General features: G+C 37.0%; 1 protein-coding gene across 1 annotated transcript in view; it reads right to left on the bottom strand.

The window, feature by feature from the left end:
- PLCD3 (phospholipase C delta 3) overlaps positions 1 to 24881 on the bottom strand; it is a 63513-nt gene that overhangs the window by 26723 nt on the left and 11909 nt on the right. Inside the window, exon 2 of the mRNA XM_087713360.1 lies at positions 5407 to 5568. Within this exon, the coding sequence (XP_087569486.1) occupies positions 5407 to 5568 (162 nt within the window). The remainder of the gene's footprint in view (positions 1 to 5406; positions 5569 to 24881) is intronic.

Below are 24881 nucleotides of genomic sequence, written 5' to 3'. Positions count from 1 at the left end.
TGTTGCTAAGTGAGACATTTGTTAAGTGACTTTTGCCCCATTTTACAACCTTTCTTGTCACAGTTGTGAATCATTGCAATTGTTAAATTAGTAACATGGTTTTTAAGTGAATCTGGCTTCCCCATGGACTTTGTCAGAAGGTCACAAAAGGTGATCACATGACCCTGGGACATTGCAACCATCGTAAATATGAATCAGTTGAATTTTGATCACATGATCATGAGGTTGAGGGAACGGTCGTGTGAGAAACCGTTACATAACTTTTTTCAATGCCACTGTAACTTTGAACAGTAATTAAACAAACTATTGTAAGTTTGTTCTACCTGTACTGATCCATTTTACCACATTAAAAATTAAAATTGACACATTCATAGAATGTTTATTCATTAATATAAAAATAACAATATTAAGTCCATAAGATATTAACATAAATATATATTTCATGGAAAATATCTATTTTAACCAATAAAAAAAGAATTATGTTGTTTTAATTTTTAGCAAATATCTTCTTGCAAACAGCTGGCAAATAATTATGATTTCACAGGAACGCTGAGAGGGCCTTGAGGGGATCCCCAGACCACACTTTAACAAAGACTGCCCTAGAGTTCATCACAGACTGCAAATTTCCCTTCTGTCAGATATCCACAAGAGGCCACTGGCTTCCTAATGTTGGTTTAGAAGTTCTTATAGTTTGGAAAGTAGAAGGCAAGAAGTTTTGGGAAAAGGTGAAACAAGAAATGGAATCTGAAATTCCAAATTTTTCAATCCTCTTTTCTCTTGAAGACGGTGATTGAAATTATTCCTTTTATGGGTTAAAAATGCACACTACCTGTGGAAGCATTCTTAGTGCCTCCCTCCCTCCCCTCCAAGCCAAATGGATCTGTCTTGTGACATAGTCTTATTCTGTGAGGAAAAATTAATAATAACTCTTGAAAAATGAAGTAAAAATTTAATGATTTCTGCCACTAAAGTCACAGCCCAACATGAAAGTAAAAAAAGAGAGAAGGAAAAAAAACCTGCCATCTTTGAAAGCAATAACAACAATGGTGAATGGAGTCAACACAATCCCACTATTTCTCTATTGCTTCAGATTGCTAAGAGGCTTCCAGCCCCAATTCAAGAGCTGGTAATGAGCTACAAGCCCTATACTGCAAGAATTAATTATCTCATAACACGGTGGACAGACCTATGAAGTAAGGAGGGTATATATGAGACAACAGGAATTCCCTGTGTGGATGTCTTATTTTAGAACTCTTTCCCCAAGTGGTTCATTAAAACTTCCTCTCTCAAAGCTTTTAGAATAATTTTCACCACTTTTTAACTCTAGCCAAATCTTATTGGCATCTATCTTGGGGGAACCTTATTACTGTTGACTTACTGCAACTGCTGCTTTTAGAATTTTGATTTATATTGTTGTTGAGTTTATATTTTTAACTTGTTGTCTTTACCTAGAGTCATTTGGGTTGGATGGGATATGAATTTAAATATATAAATAATCTGCAGAACATCATTGCTATATAACAGTGACGGGCTAACTTTTTTGGTACTGAGTGCTAAAATTGGAGTGTGCATGTGCACGCACCAGAACACCAAAAAGAGCAGCTGACCAATATGCATGTGTGAAGCCACCAGCTGCTCTTCTGGGTTCTGTCAAACACATGGTGCTGCACAGCTGGTCCGGCAAACATGTGCACTGGCCAGCTGCTCTCTTCTGGGTTCCGGTGCATGTCGGTGCACCAACAGCTGGCTGGTGCATATACGTGTGACGGAATCCAGAACAGCAGCTGGTGACGGTGTATGCCCACAGAGAGTGCTTTGTGTGCCACCTCTGGCATGTGTCCCATAGGTTTGTGATCATGGCTATAAAACATGGGTCCCCAATCCCTGTGCCACGGACCCGTACCAGTCCATGGCCTGTTGGCAACTGGGCACACAAGCAGCAGGCAAGTGCATAAAACTTCATTTGTGCATGTATGGGAGCTAGGCTGTGTGTGCCAAACCATCCCCTCTCCACCACCATGCCTGTCTATGGAACTAGAAAGGTTGGGGACTGCTGCTCTATAATCCTTTGCATTGTAGGAGACATATTTTCCCAATGGGTTTGCCCACCCCACTCATACTGGCAGAACGGAGCTACTGCAGACCACATCAGTCAAGTAATTGTGGCTTCTGGGGTCCAGGAGAAGAGCCTTTCCTATTACAGCCCCCACACCTAGGAACATCTTGCTATTGGAGGTGAGATCTTCTCCCTCCCTCCTGATCTTCAGGAAACACCTTAAAAGTTGGTTGTGCCCATTGGAGCATGGAGCCCTGAAGAAGCTGTTGGCTGGAGATGATTGGTCCACTAACAGAGAATGTACAACCACCTCTCCACTGCAAACTTGTTTTAATATTTTGTAATTTTAAATTGTTTTTATAATTGTTTTTATATATGTATGTTCTTTTACATGGTAAGCTGCTCAGAGTCACTTTGAACCACGAGATGGTAGCATGTTAATTAATAATTATTTGATTAATTACATGTACCAGCATTTCAGTTCAAGTGAAACCAATCCTAGACATATTGGCCAGTTTGCTCTTCAACATTTCCCAACTGTCTATCAAATGCCTTTGCTTCTACCTTATCATATATGTGAATTAGTTATTATTTCTGAGAATCCTAGTTTGGGGGATTTGAATCTCCACGTCTGACATAGCAACATAAAAAAGGAAATGATATAGTGCATTATTTACTTTTGATTAGTACTTGTGGGTGCAATGACTCTGAGTGATGATTTCAGAAAAAGGATTCTTAGTATTACACATCAAAAACATTATGCAGTCTTTCAACATATATTCCTGATTCAGATTTTCTCTCGAAAAAAATCAGTACAGTGGAAATAATGGAAAACAATGGGAGAATAATTAATGTAAGGCAATCTCAACATTTTATGCAAAGGAAGTTAGGAAAGGTGGGTTTGCATAGCTGTGATAGGAAGTTAATATATTAACATGACAGAAAGAAAAAAATGTTATTAGAGAGAGTTGCCTGATCATAGAAAACATGGTTTAGTTCAGGAGAGGAAGAAACATTTGAAACTAATTCCACCTTAATTATATCAGAAATAAATTCATCTGGAAAACTGCTTTTATGACTTTTCAAGATTTTATTATGTTACCCTATGTTAAAATATTTTCAGAAATAGTTTTGTTTCCAAGTGAGGATTTATGGCTGATGTTTCTGAAAGACCGGGAATGGCATTGCAGTAGAGATTAGCAACCAGATGGTAAATTATGGCTGTCCGTAGTATTTCTGGACAGAGATTGTGAGACCACCCACTTGGGTCCTTCCTCATGAGAAGACTGTATGCCTGGCCTAGAGAGTTACCCCCTGACAGAGATGGATAATAAAAGCATCTGATTGACAATTATCACAGGTAATTTCACATGCTCAAGCAAGTTTGTATTTCAAAATAACCCTACACCCAAGCCTTTATACTTAGCAGTCAAGCCATAATTCAACACATTTAATCTTCATGCATTTTTCCCTTGCCTCACCCTGTCCTAATAAAGTATAGCTATTTTTCAAAATGTATTCCAGCAAGGCAGTGCTACCCCCTATCAAGTTAAAAAAATGTCCAAAGAAAACAAATAAACCCATGCCTTCCTACCTCACACCCTGTTCTCAGAGGAATCAACCATGAGTAACTCATATGGGAGTCAGGAGAGTACAAGTATTTCTTGTTTGTGAATGGGAAGAGTTACTTTCACAAATTAACAGACTAAGCCATGAATCAGGAAGTCCTCAGTCATAATTCTTTTTTTATATAATTGACCACCTATTCCTCTCCTGCTTCTCTCTCCTTTTTTTTCTATTTTAATAATATTGTAATTGTTTTCAGTGTAGGTACAAAAGGTAAGTCAGAAACAAAGAACTAAAACAGAACAAGAATGCAAAAACATATGTCATATCCATTATATAATAGAGCCATTAATAAAATACTTCTGACCACATGGAAAAATAGTGGTCTATTTCAGAATTCATAGGTGGAAAGTAAATATCTTAAACAAAGATTTAAAAAGTCTTGTATGGCAGAAACTTTTCACTGAAGTAAAACAAACATTTAACTCCTTATACATTATTACATAAATTCTGAATGTTTGATACAGTTCAATATCACCTGTAAGCCTTATTTAATTACTGCCCAATTAACAGTGTGGCAGTTAGAAATTAAATTGATGCAAATTTTGTCTATCACTACAATTCTTTTCCTGAGAAAAAGATCATAAGTAAAAGGCTTCATGATTTAATGAATATTGATATATTATAAGTATTAAGAAAAATAATACATATTATTTAATCTGTCTTTAGAAAAAGAACAACAGTGACAAATTCAGATGTAATGAGCACTATGTCTTACAATTAAACCTTTTGAATCTGTAATTGTTTGCTTGTTTTCATTTTCTTCATACAAAATAGATTACCAGACTCACAACTGTTGTATAAAACATCTAAAAACTGTAACAATAAAAGAAGGAAATAGTGAGGAAATATAACACATGTGAAATTAAAATTGAAATTAAAGTTGCTTTTGTGTGGGATCTCGTTAGCTAAAATGTGTTAGGATTATTGAAATATTTTACTCTGTATAACAAAGTCTATGTAATATTCTAAATTTATTGAAAATAATTAATCTTTTGCAAAAGGATATGAAAATAATTTTGCTCTGCTTTCAAGCTCCATTTTTTCATATTTGAATAAACATTTCATATCTGACTTAAATAGGAAGATGAAAATGACAACTGGTGCATACAAACAAGAAAAGCTTGAATGAAAATGTTGTGATGATCTGATGACAGTTTTATATTGAATTACATTAATCCCAGGAAAGACAAAATTTAGCTGTGATTACCTGTGAGAAAAGAATACTGTCAAAGACAAAGCCAGGATTTTTTTTTTAAAAAATGATTTTTTCTGTCTTGTCACAGATATGGATTGTAGCCTTCAATAAGCATCTCAAATAGACAATCACTACAGTACTATGCTAACAATTTCCCCCACAATGGAGGAAATCTCTGAAGCCATAGATCAAAAGGAAACTTATAATACATGATCCATAATTAGATAGATGTGTGTGTGTGTTCCTTTTCTCTCTATCACTATAGTCCTCTTCCATGCAAAATTTCATGAATCACCATCTTTTCTCAACATCAATTTTCCAACTAATTGAGATTATCAACATTGAATGTTAAAGATGGGAAGATCTCTGAGTTATTAATTCTGGAATTAGCAACAGCATTATTTCTCTAAGTGATTAGCCCAGAAATACTGCAAATACTAGATCATAAGAATGTAGGTTAAACAAATGCAATTAACACATTTAATAAAATTCAGAATAAAACACTTGTAAATACTTGGAAACTTACAAATATGTTTGGAGCGGGCCTTTTTAAAGCGAGTCTCAAACCAGATAGACATCCCATCTTCAAGAAGCTGGAACAGCCTTTGTTTCTGGGGTTGATAAGTCTTGACTTTCCAGAAAAAGGTTCCCTGCAGCATCACTTTAACATCTTCATCATCTGTCAAACCTGGAGAGAAAGCGATAGGGGGCAAAGATGAAACAAATTTAGTACTTAATGTGCATCTTGAAACAAAAGAGCAAGAGGCATTGCTTTTTACCATGATTTAGAACTCAATTGCAGGAACTTTGTTTTCTGGGCAAATCTTGGAAACTGTAAAATACTAGGTCAAATGAACTTTTCACTTATCTATAATTAGCCAAAACCATCCAAAAGAATTCAAGAGGCAAGAAAACAACTACAGTTTACATTTTCCTTTCTCCCCATATTTTGGTTTTTAAAAGCCTGTATCCTGACATTTGGGGGGGGGGGAATCATTTTATGGTAAGGTTTAGAAACTCTTACAGTACTTCTTAAAATCCAATTATCACCTGCACATTTTCTGATTCTTTGTCAACACCAATATGATTCAGAACAATGATACAATGAAAAATGAGCCAATTTCCAAAGCAGGCAAACCCAAAGATCAGAAGAAGATAAAGACAAAAGTGTGGTGACTGGGTTTGGATCTGAAAGTGGAGTTTCAGATCCAAAAGACAAAGCACGGGCAATTACTCAAATAGTCAAGATATTCGGGTTTACGAATCAAACCAAGATCAACGTCATACAGAACAAGTCATGTCTTTACTGGGTCCTGAATCTATTGATCCAAATTGTTGTATTATACCTCCAATGACAGCACAGATTTTGATAACAGCAAAGATTAGCCTGAAACTGCCATTCTCAAGAGCTGAATCTGATGCATAGAAATAATAGCAAACTTTGAATCTATAATTGGCTCCAAATGCAGCCACCTACCTTTTGACTCAGTTTACTCATTTCAATAGTATAATTACAACCGTGCAGGATTGCTTTAGCTGCTGGTAGGCTTCCAGGCTTCCAAGGTACTGCACTGTTACCTACAATGCTCTTAGAAGTTTTTCTACCCTACACATTAGTATATTCTCTAACACAAGAGGATGTACTAAATGCCTACTCATGAAAATCTGTGGCTCAAGGTACAGAAAGCAATATTTCCTCATTCAACTGGTCACCTTCTTGTCCTTTAACAAACAGATGGAAAAATGTCCTTTCCCCCAGGGCATTTAGAGTTGTTTAACTGAGGACAGCAACAAGTTTTTTTTTTAAAGTACCCTGTTTGCACCTTAATGGGATTTTAAGTCCTACAATTAGGAGGTGTACATTATTGTAACTGTAAACCCAAGACCATGGATCATGTTTTGTATCCTATCAGTAAACGAGAATTTTTCCACATCAACAACAGATTTATCAAACTCTAGATCAGGGGTGTCAAACTCAAGGGTTCCACCACAAAACCGCGGTAGACTTAAAGCGCGCCCGACGAAAGTGCGTACGTGACGTCATCACAGCGCGACGAAAACATTGCGCTGTGAGCGGTAAATTTAAAATTAAAGCGAAAACCTTACCCTAACCCCCCGAAACCTAACCCTAAACCTAACCCTTAACCTAACCCTAAACCTAACGCTAACCCTTAACCTAACCCTAACCCTAACCCTAACGCTTAACGTAACCCTAACCCTAACCCTAACCCTAAACCTAACCCTAACCCTTAACCTAACCCTAACCCTAAACCTAACCCTTACCTTTATGTGAATTGGCTTGCTTTAATTTTATTTTAATTTTAATTTAATTTATTTTTAATTTTTTTCATCGAGCTGCTGATGACGTCAGGTACGCGCTTTAATCGGGCACGCTTTAGTGGACCGCAGTTTTGACGGGTCACGAAACTCAAGGCATAGATCTGGCCTGCAGGAAACAGCGAAAGACTGGCCCGGAGTGCCTCTGCCAGGGAAAACAGAGCTATGTTTTTGCTGGCAGAGGGCTGCAGAAGGCTGTCGTGGCCAAAAACAGAGCCTCGATGAGTGGCGGAGAGCTGGCCACACCCATCCCAGCCATACACATATAGGTCAAACACAACCCTAATGCAGCCATCAAAGAAATAAGGTTTGACACCTCTGCTCTAGATGGACAGTTCTACCTAACTGGGGAGCAGAGGAATATTTGGTCTGATGATGTAAGCAGATGTGCAAGTCTGTTCAAATTGGCAAATATAAGACATTCAAAGTTTGAACAGCTCCGTGATGTGGATATGCTGTATCATAATTCCTGTCAACCCCAGCCTTCATGGCTCAGAAGATGATTGGAATATGGAAAACATTGAAGTACTGACAAAATGCACATAAGAGAGAAGTAATTCAATATTACTTTTCATTGTAGTTTAAGTTTTCTAAAAATGAAAGCAAAAAAAAGAGCAGTATTATACATGGAATGAGGAAAATAAAAATGGAAATACAAACAATGACTTTCCATACACAGTAAATGTGCCCATTTACAGGATGCATATAACTAAATATATTCAGTTTGATCCATAGGTTGCAAAGTTACTTCACCTTTTATTCTGGAAAAATAGACAAAAACTATGGTCAATCCCTGTTATCAGTTTCTGATGCCCAAAGGGACAAATAGATGGAATTATACTCAATATTTAATCTCCAGGTAAAAGGTTTAACAGCCAAATTAAAGATTGCTTTTTCTGCCACCTTCAGAGATTAAGTGGGCAATTGTGTTGAAGAAGCATTATATTTCTTACTAATTTATTATCTTCCACTTTCTGTTGGGTCCTACATAGTTTCAGTGTTTGGATAACAGAAAAAAATACAAAACAAAGACACACACTATCATTATGTATTAAGAAATTCCAAACGCAGGTGGGGCAGGTATTTTTCTATGCCACGCCTGGCCAGCCTCTTATCCAGCAGAATGCTTTATAGCGATTCCTGAAATTTATCAGCAGAAATAGTTCAGTTCCTATAAATAGATGAGGAAAGTAATAGAAACAGGCACAGAGATAAGATCCATTTGGATATCATTTAGGTAAATTCAATCTACAAAAAGCACACATGACTGAAATCTGGATTATTCAAGATACATATGAAAATTTCTGAATGAACCTATTATAACTTTTTTTAGAAAGAAAAACTGCATAAAGTATTACATAATTTGGAAATCATTCTAAAATAATATATCTTGGCAAACAATGTAGCAAGTAATTTATTTGGGATTTTAAATGTTCCATGTATGTTTACATATACAAACAAACGTGCAGTATGGCTCAGGCAAGCAAGGGCAGCTATGAAATTTGTGGAAGTACCAGTAGGAACAGCACCAATATGATGCACTGGTGGGTGGGTGGACGTGTGCGCACACATGTGTGCATGTGTTGACTCCTGATGCCCGCCTGGACTAGTTTCTACAGTTTTCTTGGCATCATTTTCAGAAGTGGGTTGCCATTGTCTGCTTCCTAGGGCAGAGAGAAAGTGGTAAGTCCAAAGTCACCCAGCTGGCTTTGTGTCTAAGGTGGGACCAGAAATCACAATCTTCCTGTTTCTAAGGTAGCTTGATGATTTAACCACTACACCACAATAGCTCTATGACACACTGTTGGAAAAACATTAATTATTCAGTCCAGATCCTCTTCCAAAATATTTCCATGCATTCCCCTCCATTTCTTTTACCCTACAGAAATTAAGAATATTTTTTGATGAAAACAACCCGCTTTACATTCTGGTTCTCCCCAAAATAGGTTGTACTTATTGTGCTCTCTCTTCCCTCTGGCTTCAGACTTCCCTGGAAGCACACTGCCACTTGAGTTTTTGGGACTGGTTAAATAACTCTGTTATATAGCTTTAAGAAAAGAAGGAGTTCCAAGCAGTTCAGCCTCTGGGTGATCAACAGACTAGTAGAGAACACAATTTGTTGCCTGCATATGTTTTCATGTTCTATCCCTGAGAGCAACGGATTGTAAACAGACAATTTATACCACAGGAAAATGAAATTAGAATCAGATTAGATTAAAATGGTTGCTAGATTTAAAAAGTTTATAGGGCTCAGGTAGGAAAAGGTCAGCCTTTTCTTCTTGAATATTCTTTTTATACTTAAAATGTAAGTCCAAATAGTATGCTTGGTCCGGAATGGGACAACTCACTGCAGCCAACTCGCCATAGCCAACTTGCCATGGGACAATTCTCTACGGCCAACTGACCACGGGACAAGAATTACACTAATATTGAAGAAACCATGGAATAGAATAATTCATGAAAGGATGCCAAAGGAGGGACAAAATGAAATCTGAACCACAAAAATTAAAATATTTTTGAATCATTTTAAATAATTAAATTTAATTGTTGAACTACCGCGCAGCAAGTTGTCCTGTGACAAATTGACCATGGGGAGTTGTTCTGCAGTGAGTTGGCTGTGTTAGGTTGGCTGCAGAAAGTTGGCTACGGCAAGCTGACATATACCCTTCTGGGCCTGCCTAATAGGGAGAGGAGACCAGCCAGCTCATCTACACGTGCTTGTGTTGCTTCATCTGGAGTAACAATGCCTAAACTGGACACCCCCCTGAAGAATTGAGAGGTACAGAAGGCTCTCCTTTCAACTTTTCAAGCAAGCAAGAATTAGTGTAGGGCTACACTAAGCCAATCCATTGAAATTACACTCCCCCCAACTGGAATACCAACCTGCAACTGAGACATTTTGCTTAGACACAAGCATGTCTTCATCATGTTCCTGCAAAGAAGTAATTAACTGTATCTCCAACAAAGCTAACAGGAATAGCTCTCTCCACCAATTGAGTGGACTGTAGGTCAAGTTAAAGCATATAAACACATTCCTTTCTTTAAAACTTCAATGCTACTTCCTCCTGATACAAGAACTTCTTTAACGGAAAACCTGTATCACACGTACACACAGAGACATTCAGCCAAAAATGATAACAGAATGAGCAGCAAGGGAAGAAGTAATTGAAATTGGAAATTTTAATAAATGGAATTTGGTAAATGCATATTCTAACTATGTCTTTACTACCTACTGTATTGTTATGATGAATGTTTTTCCAGGGAAGAAGAAAATGGAAATGCCTCTCAGCTCAGAAATAGAATAGCCAGGCCATATTTTACAGAACAGAATAATGTGGAGAAATAAAAGTGATTGAAGAAGTGGGGGGGGGGGTTTGAAAAAAAGGCCAGTTTCTAAATCTTTCTTCGACCTCAAATCAGCAAAACAAAGAAAAAAGAATCATAAATACAGAGGGAAATAGAGGACCATATAGATTGCTGTTTCTCAACCTCTGAGGCTGAAAATTATTGATCTTGCTTGTATTTCCTTCTGTTCACAATATCAAGCATGTACACATACATGTTTTTCAATTCTAAACTTAAAAGAAAATTCAAAAGTGGAGTTGTTTTCCATACTTCAGGTGGAATAATTTCTTTTCATGATGAGAAATGTCTTGCTCTTGGGCTGTACGGCTCCACTTTGAAGGAAGGAAGTTATTGTTATTTGTTCCAAGAAGGAACACAGGAGTGGTGTAATTTTTGCAGAGATCTTGCAAACCCATGGGGTGCTGGAATGTGATGGGGTGGAGGAAGAAAGGTTGGTGATGTTGTTGATACAAAAATGGACAAAGATTCCTGTTTGCAATGCAGCTGACTCCTCATAGAGAGAGCTTCAGTTCTGTTACTGTCATCATCATTCCAATACAGTAAATACAACGAACACGACACCACACACAGTGTTATCACTTTTCCAGCTGTTCTGAAGAAGAAGAAAAAGCCACAGCTAGAGATTTTAGCTGATCTTTTAACAAGGAACAACCACACCATCACTGTTGTTTTAAAAAATATTTCTCCTGGCTCTGATGCTTAACTACAATGCAGAGAGGACTACAAAAGTTTTTATTTTGGCCAGATCAACTTGTCACTTTCTGTACTTTTCTTTATCCATCCCACAGATCCCATCTGTGTTTTGAGGATTTTGTTTATAGCCAGCTGAGTGGCAGTAGGTCAAAAGGATGTGTAAAACTAACTACAGGGTCAGCCATGGATTTAACAGATGTGTTTATCACAATTATATTTGCAAAGAGTGTATTATGCCTTGTAGATTACAACAATAAAAATAAACAAAGCAGATATATATTGTATGAAATTCACATATGAATAATAAAGCAGTGATAAAAGCAGATCAATATGCCACTTCTATAAGAAGATGGATTTTATCAGAATCTGTTAGGAAGGGAATCACATCACTAACCTTGCATTGCTTTTTCCTACTTTACAGCAAGTATTCCCACTTATCTATGTTTTTATATGCAAAATGTTTGCACTCACTTTCAAACCTGAAGTTATTTATGAGAAGAACCTTGGATCTTGTAGCTAAACTCAAGCAGGAGCTGTATGTTTTATTTGTCACAGCATTCCATCTCAAGACCCCAAGTGCAATTTTTTCTAAACAGGACAATTTTATAAGAAAAATAAGAATAAAAAATAAGCGCTGGGAGCCTATGAATTATTGGATAATACACACAGAGAAAAAAGTAATACAGGCAAGAGATGAAAGTCACCTTAGAATAAAGATATATTAAGCCTTCAAACATCTTGATAATGCTTGTTATCCATATTGCATAGTTTAGGAGCAGAGTTACACCAGAAGGTTTCTAAAATCAGGTGTGAAACAAGGCAGGGATGTGACAGGAAAAAAGACTTAAACTGTAGGGGTTTAGCAAACTTATAGTAATTTAATTAAAAGCAACTGACTGTTCCAAACAAACACCCTAAACGTGTCCACACAGAAGTGATCTTGCAGAATTCAGCAAATTGTACTCCAGAGTAAATGTTTATAGACCTAAATCCCAAAAACTAAGACTGCTGTGTCATTTTTAGAATTGTACAGACCAGAGAAAACATCAGCTGTTCTGGAGCTTTATTTTCCTATAAATTAGATAAAAAGATAGGGGAATCCTGAAAATGCTTATGCCCAACAAAACCAGAATGGATCGGGTTTTTATTTTGCGAACAATTTAGTTCATTTCTCATAAACTATCCTTTGTGACTTTTTCCACTCTCTTATCAGACTGGTGTTTTTCAACAAGAAGGGGATGTTCCCTGGCTGCTACAAAGAAAGTAAGTAAGACACAATTGCCCTTCCTTAAAACAGCAGGCATAAATGCTTAGAAATTGGTGAAACCAGAAGAGAAGAGGCAGACCAGAGAGAGGATAGGCCTTTCAGTATCCAAGTGTGTATGTTGAAGTAGAAAAAATTAAGCATCCTGGCAAAGCATCAGGAATGACTGCAAATGGAGCATGAGTATCTGTAAGATGTGGTTTAAAAAGTCAACACTCTTTAAAAAAAACAAAAACCTGGTCACATTGTTGCAGCTGCCATCTTAAATCTTGTGAGCATCCCCTACAGATACTCCTAAAATGGAGATGCTGGTGGAAGCTCCTCATTTTACGCTCCATGGCAAAAAGCAAGAATCTCCTTCTTTTGTCACCCTTTCTTTATTGTCTTCATTTGAAATATCTGCCTGCTCCCCTTTCTCCAGTACCCAAACTGAGGACGTGCATCATTCAACTACCTCCACGGCCTCTCCTTCACTAACTCTATTGCCTTTCTTTTGTTTTCCTTGTAAAGACTCTTTTCTCAATGGATGTCTTCCTTAATCATCATTATTTATCAAATTTAGATACCACCTGTCTCCCAATGATTCTAGGCAGCTTAGAATTTTTAAAACATTTAAGAACAGAACAATAGAAACTATACACACAAACAAAAACTCCAGTAACACAAGACAGAAGAACAATGATGGCAAAGCAAATAAAGCAAGAACAGAAACAAAGAAAATGGAACTAATCATTCTCTTCAGAGGTCTGTGCAAACAACCAGTTTTGTAAAGCTCTTCAAAACCCAGCAGCATAAAAGTACTTTTTGAGTGGGGGCAAAGGGAGAGGGGTTCATTTCAGAAGGCAGGTGCTACTACAAAGAAGTCATGTTTAGGGCCCTGATAGGTGGCACTGTTTAATCAATGGAACCCTGAATGCGCCAGTCATGCCAATTAGAACCAGTTGGTTTGATACTATGGGAGACAGACAGTTCTTCAAAAAAAAATGAGCTTCTTCTTAATCTCAGGCTTTAAAAAAACCTCTTCATTCTCTACAACTATGAGTACAGGCATCCTTTCCAAAAATCAGTCGTTCAGTTGTTGTCAACTCATCAATGCTTATCTGACACGAGTATTTTTTGGGTTATGGTTCCACTTGATCTGAGGAACTGACGCTCTATTTAATTCTTAATTCAGAATTGAAGAACAATTTGCAACTCTTGATTTGCACTCATGTTCAAGGAGCAGATGACACATATGATTATGAGGGGTTTTGCACAAATTTAATCCTGTACTAATTGCTCAATGTCATCCCTGCCTAGTCACTTTTTTGAGTCACCACAATGCACTCTACATGGAATTGTCCCTAAAGACTGACCAGAAAGTAGTCCAGAATGCAATGGTGCATATAGTTTTGGGATCACCTCTCCCTAAGAACATTTTCCCATCCCATCAGGTTGAATAAGATTGGCCCATTCCAGATCCCCTCTATTAAATCTCGTTGTCTGGCAAGGACCTAGAAAGCAAGTATTTTCCATAGTTGTGCCTACCCAATGGAATAGCATCCCCTCCCGTCCCAATTTGCTTTGTTTCTTCTGAAAGGCTGTAAATACCTGGTGTTTCCCTCAGATACTGTGGCAGGATATGATTTCTTTAAGGGATATGTCATAGCATTGGCAGTGTGCTAAAGTTTTCTGTGTTTTTTTTCCAGACACTACGGGTTGTTTCATATAATATAAGTGGCAATATAAAGTTGTCAAAATGTAAATTGAAGTCAAGTCAAGTCAGCATTTACATCCTGACCAGGAATTATAATCTAATGAAATCCCTGCAGAAAATATAGATCATGCATATCAGGAAGGGACACTGAATGATGATACTGAAGCTAACCTACAGTAGGATTGCCAGCTCTGGCTTGCAAAACTCTTCATGATCATGCAGAGAAATTCAGAATGGCACCTCAAATTTGCTACCCATGAGAATTCGAAAAGCATTTTATTCCTTGTTGGCATGAGGGAAAATTGCAATAAAATGTACATAACATGTCTCTTAGACTAGCTTCGATATCGTAAACTGCAAATGTATATCTTACTTTAGTCCAGAATCCAGGGGCAATCCAGTAGAAGATGTCTAGTTTAATGTTGGCTGAGTTAACATATCCAAATGTGTTATTAAATGTAAAATTATCAAGCAGATAGTTGGACAGGCCTGAAGAAAAATCAACATTAGTTCTGCAAAAAGTAAATCTGTTTGGTTAGGGTTAGGGTTAGGGTTAGGAAATAAATATTTTGAATCTAGAAACAAGCAAATAGGTCAAGGTGGTTGGAAAAACACTGGTCACTTGCATTTTCCAGGGGATGGATATCAACAGGTGAATTTATTGCAATTCTTATGCATATTGGGACCAAAACCAAAAGGGCAATTTCACACAAGGATAACATTTTAATGGTATAACCTCTATTTTAGGTTTATTTCTTCTTCTTTTTTAAGAGAATGAGAAGTGAAAAACAGTGTAATTAGGAAAGGAAGAATGGGAAGTAAAAACTGTTAAGATTTGGAGTTAAATCGAGAGTCTTTTGTGTTTTGAAAATCTGAAGTTAAAAACTATATGTGCAACAGGGTTCAGTTAAGTGCATTAACCCCTATATCCTCCTCTGAATTCTAGTACACAGTGGCAGAAATACGAGTTATTTTGCTAGAATCGAAGACCAAAACATTTGGCAAGGTATAAATAGTATTCAGAACAATGTTGGTGGAAACAAGATGACATATGAGTAGAATGTCTTGCAGAACTGTTTTTGACCTGGAGGGTGGAAGACTTACATTAGGACACCAAGTTTAAATATAGATACAAGGAATTTCTTCTGCAATACCCACTGGCAGTTTCTATGACGCAGTAATGAAATGATTCAGATGCTGTAAGAAGTAACGCTGAAACAAAATTGAGCTGGGCATTTCTCAAAGAATGACATATTGCACAAAAGTGTAATGCTACTACTTAGTTTGGCAATCTTCCTGTATTGTGAGATTTACTGAATAGACGTGGCTGTCTGAGCCCATGACCAATATCAACGTATCATGTGAAAAGTGACTCTATGGAAAGTGCAAAAGCAGAAGGAGAATATTGCAAAAGAGACAAGGGCAAATTGCAATAAAGTTTTTCCTCCATTCTTATTCAGGATAAAGAAAATGCATTCTATAATTGAACAGAAACATTTTCATTTTATTTACCTTCGTTTTTAAAAAATGTGCAAAATCCCTTTACCTGGGAATCCCAATTAAGTAAAATTCTGAACTAATTGAATTTTTAATTGCAATGAGGTAGGGCCATATGTTAGCAATGTCCAACTGTGTAATTTTTCCATGCTTTAGTAGCTAGATTACTGTTTCTACGGGGGGGGGGGGGAATCTGTATCTCATATATCAATCAAAGGTATTTTGAGCTAAATGAATTTCATTTGAATTAAATACAGAGCAAATCACAACAATATAGTAGTAACAAAACAAATGAAATACCTGAATAAATAATAATAATTTTAATGGCAAAAGTTGACATTTAGTTTCCATACCTCTTTTAGGGGTGGGCTGCTATGGGTTCGCCCAGGTTCAGGAGAATGTGTAACTAATGTTATGGCCAGTTTGGAGAACCTCCAAATCCCATCCCTGGCCAGCCCCGCCTGCCTTGCCCCTCCCAGGAGTCTCCATGTGTGGTCCATTTTGGATGCGAGGTAAGTGCAAGGCCCCGTGTGGAGGCTCAAGGAGGGGGGGAAATGGGCCTCCCAGAAGGCCTCCGGAGCCCGGGGGCCAAAGTTTTCACTTAACAAAGGAACTTAACAAACAACTTTAAAAAGTTGTTCCACCTTATGTTTTAAGGTGGAAAAGTAGGTTATTTATCTAGGAGTATACTGTCAAATACAAACTCTAAATTGTTTCAAAATAAATATGTATCCATTTGGAATGACACTAAGAAAGGTTTACAAAAGTTATATAAATTGCGACACTCTCTGTTGGGTAGGATCTTCGTAATCAGGATAGATGTCCCACCAAAGACATTATTTTTGTTTCAGACCTTGCAAGTAATGATGGCTGGGGCACCATTCAAGCAATGGAAAATTTCTAAATTTATTTGGCAAGGGGAAAAAAAACCCAAGAATTAAGTATAAATTGTTTCAGGATATGAAAGAAAGAGTTGGTTTGGATTTAAATTTGTATTTTGAGGCATGTTATATGGTTTGGCTAAAGGAGTGGATAACCCTGAAAAATAAAAATTGGATTGGAAACTCATTGAGGATGGTACACCTATCTATGGTATGCTAAAGTTAAAATGAACTTTGGATTTTAAGAATTGTTTTGTTAGGCGTGTGGAGTGTGTAGGTGTGTAGTGTTTGGATTTAATACAAAGACTTTTTTTCTAAAATATCTCTGGGTGTCACCTCAAGAAACCCTTTTTTTTAAAGGAAATAATAGTGAGCTCCAGCTGCTGGATTTATAATGAAATAATATCTTTTATTCAAGGTGAATTAGCTAGAATCTTCATGCTAGAAGGTTGTACATGTCACGAGTTTATCTACATACAACTGAAAGATTTATTGTGGTTTTCAAGCTTCTAAAAATGAATTTGAAATCATATTTTGTACTAATGATGAGCATTCTATAGATAATATTTACAAAATGCTGTTACCGTTGAACCTAGAAAGTGAATGTGTCAAATACTAAGATTCAAAGTGGAATTTTCTCTGATTATAATGCTAGAGCAATGGGAAAATCCATGGACTAAAGTGCAAAATCCATGTTGAATTATATTCTTAAATTTTTTTATAAAATGATGTACTCGTAATACTTAACATCATATAATTATTGAAGATGTATCAGGTGTTTGGATAATCTGTTGGAAATGTAAGGAGAATGCTTTTTGTCATATGTGGTAGACTTGTGATAAGGCAAAGAAATGTAGGAAACAGATTCATGATTTAATTAGAAGATTTTAAACATGGGCTTACAGTGGAAATTGGAAATTGTTCTTCTAGGACAGTGTTGCTGAACCTTTTTAGCACCGAGTGCCCAAACAGGAGAATGCCCACATGTGTCTGTGCCAGAAACTGGAAGAGCAACTGCCCAGTGCTGAGGTACGCGCCGGAAAGATAATCTTTCGGTTTCCAGCACACGCATGAGCACTGGCCACCTGGTCTTCTAATTTCTGGTGTGCATGCACGCATGAAGACCAGCTGGCTGGCACGCCAGAATCCGGGAGAGCAATGTGCGATGGTTTGCGTGTCCGGTGAGATTTCTCTGCATGCCACTTCTGGCATCCGTGCCATAGGTTCGTCATCATGGTTCCTACACTATTAGATAAAGAAATAGTGGGAGGGAATGAAATTTTGTTGCTATATATATTGATGGCTACAAGAATTCTATATATCCAGAAATGGAAAAAAAGCACTGACTTCCACAAAGGAATTGAAAAGATGTTGGCCAGGAGGAGATGGTGGTTGAGTGCACTAATTAGAGATAAGAATGTAAATAATTTTCTGTTTCGGACTTTCCACATGAAAAAGAAAAATATATATGAAATTTTGACTTTCGGTTTTCACAATTACATGGATTGCTGCTATAGAAACAGTATCTATTACTATTTGGTACAAGCAGAAAGTTAATACCATAATTTTAATAAGCATCTTACTGCACCCCAAAAAAATCAGAAAATACTGCTTTTTGTTTCTTGTTTTATTTCATTTCCCCTCTTCCCTCACTTTATCTCCTCTGTCTCCTTTTCTTCCCCCTTTTTCATTTCTTCATTCATTTTGACAGCATTCAATCTTTTCCCAAAGGATAAAGTTTAATGGCTTCCATCTTGTGATATCTGAGAAAACCTCTATATTTTATTTATATTACATGCCGCCGCTAATTTATATCTTTTGGATATACACATACTTGGATATTTAATAGATTCAGTACAAACACAGGTGCTTCAAAGATACCATGCTGTTGTTTTTTAAAACAGAGCCCCTACCAGCAAAAATTGGGAAGAGCAGATACTGAAGCTTAAGATCAAATATTTTGGCTAACGAGCAGAAAGGACTCACTGGAAAAAACTCTGGTGTTGGAAAAGATTGATGGCAAAAGGAGAAAGGGACAGCAGAGAGGATGAGATGGTTAGATAGTGTCATCTAAGCAATGGGCATAAGCTTGAGGGAAAGAGTGGAGAATGGGGAGGGGGCTGTCATGCTGTGGTCCATGGGGTCACGAAGAGTTGGACCCAACTCAGTGACTGAATAACAACTATCAGCAAAAAGACTATTAACTTGCAGAAAATTCAAAAGAGGAGTAGCATTTTTTGAATTACAATATACTTTAAAATTATTTTTTACAAACATAATTTTATTGAACACATATGGTAATAGTTTACGGTACAGCATATACTGTACTGTATACACTAGGAAACTAAACGAACAGTATTTGTTTATTGTGATATTTGCCTTATAAAATGGTCTGAATTGAACCACAGTATTTCTGAGTATGTCTGTACTGTACATACCAAAACACCACCTATCTTGCCCGAACTTGTTTTGATTTTACTAGTCCCTGTGTACCCAATTATTGACTTCAGGAAGCACTCTAACATTCCAATAAAATATTGACATCATGCAGTTAGTAACCAAGTTAGTAAACATAAGATTACCACCACTAATTCCTCCCCCCCTCCCCCGTCGCCTTAGTCCAGTATTTCCACACAGGCTAGTTTTCCATGTAAGTGAGACAGCCTAGGAGCAACAGGTTAGACAATTTTACAGCCCTCTTGAAGGATGAGTGATTGCCATCTGACTCTTTTTTGTCAGAGGAGATTGACATCCAGCCCAATCATGCAATTCATAAATTACTACAGAATTTCCTACCTTTGCAACTAAAAAAAGTTGGTTGCAAGAAGATTGGAAGAATAATTCATAAGGAGGTGTAATGAGCGACATATTTGAGACTTATATGTGTATTTATTTAATGTATTACGTCTCACACACTATCATCCTTATGAATAACTTGTTTGGCTTAGGAATAGCAAATTTTTGACATTCTCAGTATGTAACTGGGTCTTTTACAGTTAACAGGAAAAGGAACACTCTCTTGAGAGTCTGGAATATCGTACATCCATAGGTTGCTGGCAGAATCAGATCTGTGAGCACACACCTGCACTAAAATCAGCCAACCATCAGGTTATGTGTTATGAATCCAAAAAACAATTTCTAAAACCAGAAAAAGGGGAAAGGACTCTCCAGGGTAAGGGGAAATCAGAGAGCTTTCTCCTTTTCTAAATCAATGGTGCAAGCTTCTTAAAGTAACAATTCTAAAGCAAGCCATAATATGAAAAAATACAAGTAGTACCCAAGTAAACAAGTCCTATTCCTAACTCTATCTTTACCTCAAATTTGTATATAGGTCAAAAATCATACTTGCACATGGACTACTATAACTAAAAATGATGGATGACGTTCTCCTTTCTCAAGCCATCAAACCACTGAAGTTGTGCAATGTTCTTCATGAACTGATGAGAACTCCATAAGGAGGATATATATTAAACACGCACAACTTCAGCATTGCATAAAAATATTGCGTGGCTTTACTGACTCAAAGGAGGACAACTCGGTCTATCATTTTCAATAATAGGCAGCTTATTGATAGTACTGGATGTCCTTAACCCAGGAACTCCCTGTATATATTTTCTGCTTTAATTTCTGAAGAACAAAATTCCCTATTCCAAATCATTTAAAATCCTGAGCTTCTGAAACCAAGAATATATTCTTGGAATAGCTTGCTCTCAGACCCAATCAATGAAAGCAGTGTTTCAATACAAATTTAGTTTATAGATTGTGGAGTTTATAGATTAGATTAATTAGATTTGAAAAACTGCAACAACTTGGTGCACAATCTCAGGGGCACAGAATCCCCACAAAGTTACCATAAGATTTTGTTTGTGAACTTCTTAAGAAGACCTTAAAACAGGACATTACTACAGATGAAATGAAGCTTTGATTCCATCTGGTACTTTCTTGTTAAATAGAAGATGGGCGAATCTTAGTTGTAAAGCACCCACGAGGTATTTTTGGGGGGGAAATTTGAAAGATGATGTAGGTTGATCATTGTCAAAGAGGTAGAACAAGTTTTGTTATTCTAAACTCTCATCCTTATTGCTGTTAGCTGTTAACAACTGTTACCTAACAGTTGCATGTTTTTAAATCTGGATGTCTGTTCTTTATAAATTAGGAATACAAAAATCAATATGATTCTTCTCCTGAATTTGTCCTGCTCAGGGTAACACAGGGTAGCTGATATATAGTATTCCTTTTCTCCCTCAAATAGTGATTAAATTTTCCTAATCTGCTCTATTAAAAATAAAACTTCAGTTTTTCTGTTAGAAATTTAAGTCAGGATTCCTTTAGTTCTCTCTAAATAGCCCGGATGAATGAAATAATTCAATAATACAAAGGAAAAATAGAGAAGGAAGCAGATTTATAGATGAGTAAAAAAAAGTAGTTGATTTCCTAGACAAATCGTGGAATTGAAGAGTTTGATTTACAAAACACTTAAGTCAGAAATTGTCTAAGATGTATAATTGTTCTACATGCGTTTAAAAGTTATAGCCTCTACTATTTTTTGTCCAAACACAGAAAATACTTTCTATAGCCAAGTCTTAGCAGACTCCGAGCTAACAATGATTTTCCTTTAGCTCTTATTCCAATTATTTTTCAGAGTTTCCAAGTTATCATTGGACCAAGCAGAATAGAACACAAACCAAGTGCACATTAAAAAAATATCTGAATATTTCACAAGAAATTTCTTTAAAATGTACTAGTTTTAGTAAATTGTTACAGATTGTACAGTTATGTTATCTATAAGCATCCATGTTATTTTACATTACAACTATTTTCCAGTCATTTTATTTTGCATCTATCTTATTATTAATAAACCAGTTTAACGTTCCAAAGCTGCTTTTCAAAAGGCAATTGTTTTTCCTTGAAAATATTTCGCTTCTCATCCATGAAGCTTCTTCATTTCTGAACTGAAGAAGCTTCTTGGATGAGAAGCAAAAGTGCAAAATAATCCAGGTCATTCCGGATGCCTGAGGATCTCCGTAGACAAATCAAATTAACAGCATTGAGTACATAAAGTCAGTTCAGAGAAAATACAAGAACTCTGGACTTTGTGCATCTTTCTGTTCTTTTTTACAGCTGGCTATGGATCAGAGCGCAGAAAAAAAACTTTGAAATATCCTTCCTCCCTTTTTTAAATAGGGATGAATCTCAGCCTTTCAGAGCTTAAAATTCTTACTCTTGTTTATCACCCAACATGGTGTTGCCAAAGGTCATGTCCCCAATACTGCACATTTTAAAAAGCTCTGCACATTCTTGTACCCATTTGGCTTGAGTCTCAGACAATTCAAAATCGGATTTACAAACATGGCACAGCATGCATTTGAAAAGAGACAGAGGCAGCCTCTATCATCTCTGGTCATGGAGGAACACAACAATACTTTGGAGTTATTTATGCCCCTAATTTGGGGCACAATTATCGGTAAAATCACAGAAGTATGGAGTTTTAGCTTTTACTCCTTAAAGTGCAATGCCCAGAATTGGGCATCTATTCAACATGGAATCTGACCAAAGCATAATAGATTGCAATTAGAATAATTCATTGTTGCAAAGGCGCCACTACTCTTATTCCAGAACACATATTCATTCAAGCTTTTGTTCTCAGTCAGTCTGGTTAAACAGAAGATGAGTGTTCTCTTTGTGAATCAGTTTAGTTATTTTTCTTTTTCTTTTCATTTTAATGAAGACATTAAAGTCTTAATTTGTGACTTCAAAAGCAGAGCACTAGTGGCATCTCATAGAATAATGTAAGTTTATTTCAACTCCAAATGAGATGGTGGCGTATCTGGCTAGAATTTTTAGCACACTATGAAGGAACAAATGCCATTTTTCTCTTAACCTTTTTTTGGCATGATCCAAGCAACTTTTTAAAAGCCAATCGAAAGCGGCTCTTAATGGAATAAAAGAAGACGAGCTTTCTTCTGCAAATAATGTGCTCCATGGTGCCCACACTGGACACAAAATCTGGGCAGCATTCAGAATAGCAGGGCATAATATGTGCAAACACACCAGATTCGTTTAAGGCCCTTTTCAGATTTGTTATTTCCCGTTTCTGCAATATCAATAGATTGGGAAATAGCAACATTTAAGCAGTCAATATTTAATAATCTTGTCAGGAAGCTATCTTGTAAGTCATAATTTGCATAAGATGCATAATGCATCACATTCACTCTGATAGTCCAGCAGAAGGTAGGCAGTCACAGAACAAATAAATTAGACTAGAGGCTTCCCTGAGACTATGTTATGTGTGAATATCTGTGTATGTCTGTGAGTATTTTTTAAGGAAGCCCTGCAATCAATACACACACACACACACACACACAACATGTTACATAAGGCAGCACTGCTAGTGAATCTCTGAAAAAGAAACTGGAAAAATACTAATTCCTTCTTGAAGGGAAATGTTGAGCTCTACCTTCCAGTAGTCCAACTGAAGTGAGATTACCCAACATTTCACCAAAATCACAAGTCCACTTTTAAATTATTATATTAAAATCTTAATGACTGCAGAGTTAAATCTGATTTTAAAAGCTTATCATTCTAACAAGCAAATTGGAATTATTTCCTTGTAAGAAGGAAACTATTTGTTAGAAGGCTTGATTATGACATGGAAGATGTTCAACGTTAATCTAAATTCCAGCTACGGAACTTGATATGTGAAAGGTACTTTATTTATACCAGTTATACAACCATCAAGTTAAGGAGATAAAGATATATTTGATCTTTGTGTAGCTGGAACTAAAACAAGAACTGAACAATCTGAATTTACCTTAATTAAATGGTTCATGCCACTCTTCTCGTATATAGTACTACTCACAATATTGGCATTTGGAGCTTTGGAGAACTCTATCTCATCATATATGCTTTATCTAGATATTCCAGAGTATGCCATCTTGCTAAGACAAAAAATGAGAAATCTATGCATTAAAAGAAAGAACACATATTTCCAGAGGAATGGTTTTGCTGACTTTCCTGAACTGTTAAAATATCTGCTTTCAGCATACTTATCAAGCTGATCTCTAGCTCTATCTTACCTGTAAAATAGTAGGTGAATATGTCACACAGGCTATCACTAGACTACCTTTGTACAAAGAACACATGAGTAAGAATTGTGCTGGAATTTAACAACCCCAAAAATGTTGTTAATCCAAATGAATGGCTATGCTTTCTTCTCTCAGGTAATGAAAACGCTGTGGTTTCCCAACATTTCTCCTATTTGTTTTACCAGCATGGAAGTCTAGAGCCAAACATTGCTAAGTTGTCATACCAGGAACAACCCCGCCCCCAAATAGACTTTATAAATACCTGCTAATTCAATTTGATAAAAGCAAGTGACAGGTCCAGCTTTCATCCCTAGGAGCCGAGGTGGCGCAGTGGTTAAATGCAGCACTGCAGGCTACTTCAGCTGACTGCAGTTCAGCAGTTCGGCTGTTCAAATCCCACTAGGCTCAGGGTTGACTCAGCCTTCCATCCTTCCGAGGTGGGTAAAATGAGGACCCAGATTGTTGTTGGGGGCAATATATGCTGACTCTGTAAACCGCTTAGAGAGGGCTGAAAGCCCTATGAAGCGGTATATAAGTCTAACTAACTATTGCTATTGCTTTGCAGAGTCCCACAGGGCTTGGTACTTTCTTCGCTTCTGTTAAGATGTACATGAAGCCATTGAATGAGATCATTTGCCACCAAAGTCTAAGATATCATCAAAATCTTGTTGACATCCAGTTTATGTCTCAGTCCATGATGAGTGATGCTGTGAGCTTCTGCACACAGTGCCTGGAGGCCATTAAGGGCTGGATAAGAAGCAACAGGTGAAACTGAACCCTGGCAAGACAGAATGGCTTTAGGGTTTTCTGGTCCAGGGAGAACCGCCATTTCTGATCTTGGATAGAGTGGTACTGCCCCAGACAGACTCAGTAATCTGGGGCATCTTCTGGACTCACAAGTCCTGCTTGAGGAGCAGGTGGCAGTCATGAACAACTATGGATTGTATGCCCTTTCCTATACCAATAATCCCTGTTCACAATTACCTATGCCCTACTTGTCTCCCAGATGAGGCAGGTAATACTATGGGTCCCATCTCCTAAAGTGGTCTATGAAGCAGTACCAAGAAGGGCTTTCTCTGTGATGAGGAACATCCCTGCAAAAATAAGGCTGGCCCCCATTTTAATACTCTTTTTCAAGGTCCTGAAGATATGGTTCTGCCAACGGGTTAGGGCCATGATGGT

This window comes from Thamnophis sirtalis, unplaced genomic scaffold (assembly GCF_051295495.1).
Source record: "Thamnophis sirtalis isolate CommonGarterSnake01/CBP01778 unplaced genomic scaffold, rThaSir2_p1.2 scaffold_4, whole genome shotgun sequence".
Classification (NCBI taxonomy): Eukaryota; Metazoa; Chordata; class Lepidosauria; order Squamata; family Natricidae; genus Thamnophis; species Thamnophis sirtalis.
The sequence above is the reverse complement of the archived record's forward strand: the minus strand, read 5'-3'. Positions and strand labels throughout refer to the sequence as shown.